We start from the raw sequence: 2,112 nt of genomic DNA, 5'->3' as shown, positions 1-2,112 counted from the left end.
ACGCACGGAAAAAACGCACGAAAAAACGCACGAACGCACACAAAACGCACGCACGTACGAAAAAACACACACAAAATGCACGCAAAACGAACGCAAGCACGCACGCACGCACGCACGCACGAAAAAACGCATGAACGCATGAAAAAACGCACGCAAAAACGAACGCACGCACGCAAAAATGCACGAACGCACGAAAAAACGCACGACAAAACGCAAAACGCACGCACGCAAAACGCACGCACGCAAAAATGCACGAAAAAAACGCACGCAAAACGAACGCACGCACGCAAAAACGCACGAAAAAACGCAAAACGCACGCACGAAAAAACGCACGAACGTGGTCCAGAGTAAGGGGCCTGACCCGGATCCACTGACCTGGTTCTGGCAGAACCCCCGGCCCAAGACCAGGCCCAGCAGGGCGTTCAGGACGTTGGACCCACACAGGACGGTCTGCAGGAACCCGGCCGTCCCCATCACACTGAACAGAACCAGGTTCCACAGAACCACCGACCCGGGTTCCAGACACACACCCCACCACAGAGTCTGGTTGTACAGGTACCCGGGGAACCTGCAAGACAAGGGACAGGGATTAAGGAACCTGCAGACAAGGGACAGGGATTACACCGGGAAACCAGCAAGACAAGGGACAGGGGTTAAAGAACCTGCAGACAAGGGACAGGGATTAAAGAACCTGGGAAACCTGAAAGACAAGGTACAGGGATTACACTGGGAAACCTGCAAGACAAGGGACAGGGATTACACTGGGAAACCTGCAAGACAAGGGACAGGGATTAAGGAACCTGCAGACAAGGGACAGGGATTACACCCGGGTAACCAGCAAGACAAGGGACAGGGGTTAAAGAACCCGGGAAACCTGCAAGACAAGGGACAGGGATTAAAGAACCCGGGAAACCTGCAAGACAAGGGACAGGGATTAAAGAATCCCGGAAACCTGCAAGACAAGGGACAGGGATTAAAGAACATGCAGACAAGGGACAGGGATTAAGGAACCTGCAGACAAGGGACAGGGATTACACCGGGAACCTGCAAGACAAAGGACAGGGATTAATGAACCTGCAGACAGGGGACAGGGATTACACCGGAAACCTGCAAGACAAGGGACAGGGATTAAGGAATTTGCAGACAAGGGACAGGGATTAAATAACCCGGCAAACCTGCAAGACAAGGGACAGGGTTTAGACAGGAAAACCTGCAAGACAAGGGACAGGGATTAGACAGGGAAACCTGCAAGACAAGGGACAGGGATTAATGAACCTGCAGACAAGGGACAGGGATTACACCGGGAAACCTGCAAGACAAGGGACAGGGTTTAATTAAACTCCAAGACAAGGGACAGGGATTAAAGCACCTGAGAAACCTGCAAGACAAGGGACAGGGATTAAAGAACCTGCAGACAAGGGACAGGGATTATTCAGGAATCCTGATTAAACCTGCGAACCTAAAGCTTCAAAATGTCAAAAAAGCAAAACAATGTAACAGTCTCATCCAGAAATAAAGAACAACAGCAAAATAATGTGTTGTAGAGGGAACAGGAGGAAGCAGAACGCTGATTTAGTCCCTTCCTCACAATTTTACGGAAGTATTAGGGCCATGCAAGAATAAAGTCGAAAGTTCATGAATAAAGTCGAAATTTCAGGAATAAAGATGAAATACATTTAGACTTTTTCGCGACTTTTCGACTTTTTTCTTGACATTTCGACTTTTTTCCCGATGTGCATGATAAAAAATATCTTTCTCCTCTAAATTTTTTTTTATTTTCTCCTGCCTGGTCCTAACACTCTTCCGTATTATTCAAATATATTTTTAAGCTATTTAATTGTACTCTGAAGTATCGTATAACTCCTAGGCCTATGGCTTGTGCTGATATGGTTTTGTAAATTATTGTTTTTTTATTTTTTGTTGTTTTTAGGAGGGAGAAGTCACTTATAAGCCCGTCAGGTTTTTATGACTCTCCTGCTCATCTTTTCTCGTCTGTGTAATGTTCCTTTTTACGAGTGAAACCAATAAAACCAACCAACAGACAAACATCAGGACTTTGTGGATGTGTGTGGGAGTGTTCTCACCGGTCTGGGACGGGTTTCAGGGGGACGC

General features: G+C 47.2%; 1 protein-coding gene across 1 annotated transcript in view; it reads right to left on the bottom strand.

The window, feature by feature from the left end:
- Nucleotides 1-756: 756 nt before the first annotated feature.
- Nucleotides 757-2,112, bottom strand: part of LOC133442613 (SH3KBP1-binding protein 1-like) — a 28,241-nt gene continuing 26,885 nt past the window's right edge. Inside the window, exons 13-17 of the mRNA XM_061720620.1 lie at nucleotides 1,370-1,378; nucleotides 1,099-1,107; nucleotides 1,036-1,044; nucleotides 875-952; nucleotides 757-770 (exon numbers count right to left, since the gene is read on the bottom strand). Coding sequence (XP_061576604.1) covers nucleotides 757-770; nucleotides 875-952; nucleotides 1,036-1,044; nucleotides 1,099-1,107; nucleotides 1,370-1,378 — 119 coding nt within the window. The remainder of the gene's footprint in view (nucleotides 771-874; nucleotides 953-1,035; nucleotides 1,045-1,098; nucleotides 1,108-1,369; nucleotides 1,379-2,112) is intronic.

This window comes from Cololabis saira, chromosome 4 (genome assembly GCF_033807715.1).
Source record: "Cololabis saira isolate AMF1-May2022 chromosome 4, fColSai1.1, whole genome shotgun sequence".
In the NCBI taxonomy this organism is placed as follows: Eukaryota; Metazoa; Chordata; class Actinopteri; order Beloniformes; family Belonidae; genus Cololabis; species Cololabis saira.
Note: the sequence above shows the minus strand (reverse complement) of the source record. Positions and strands in the feature narration are given on the sequence as shown.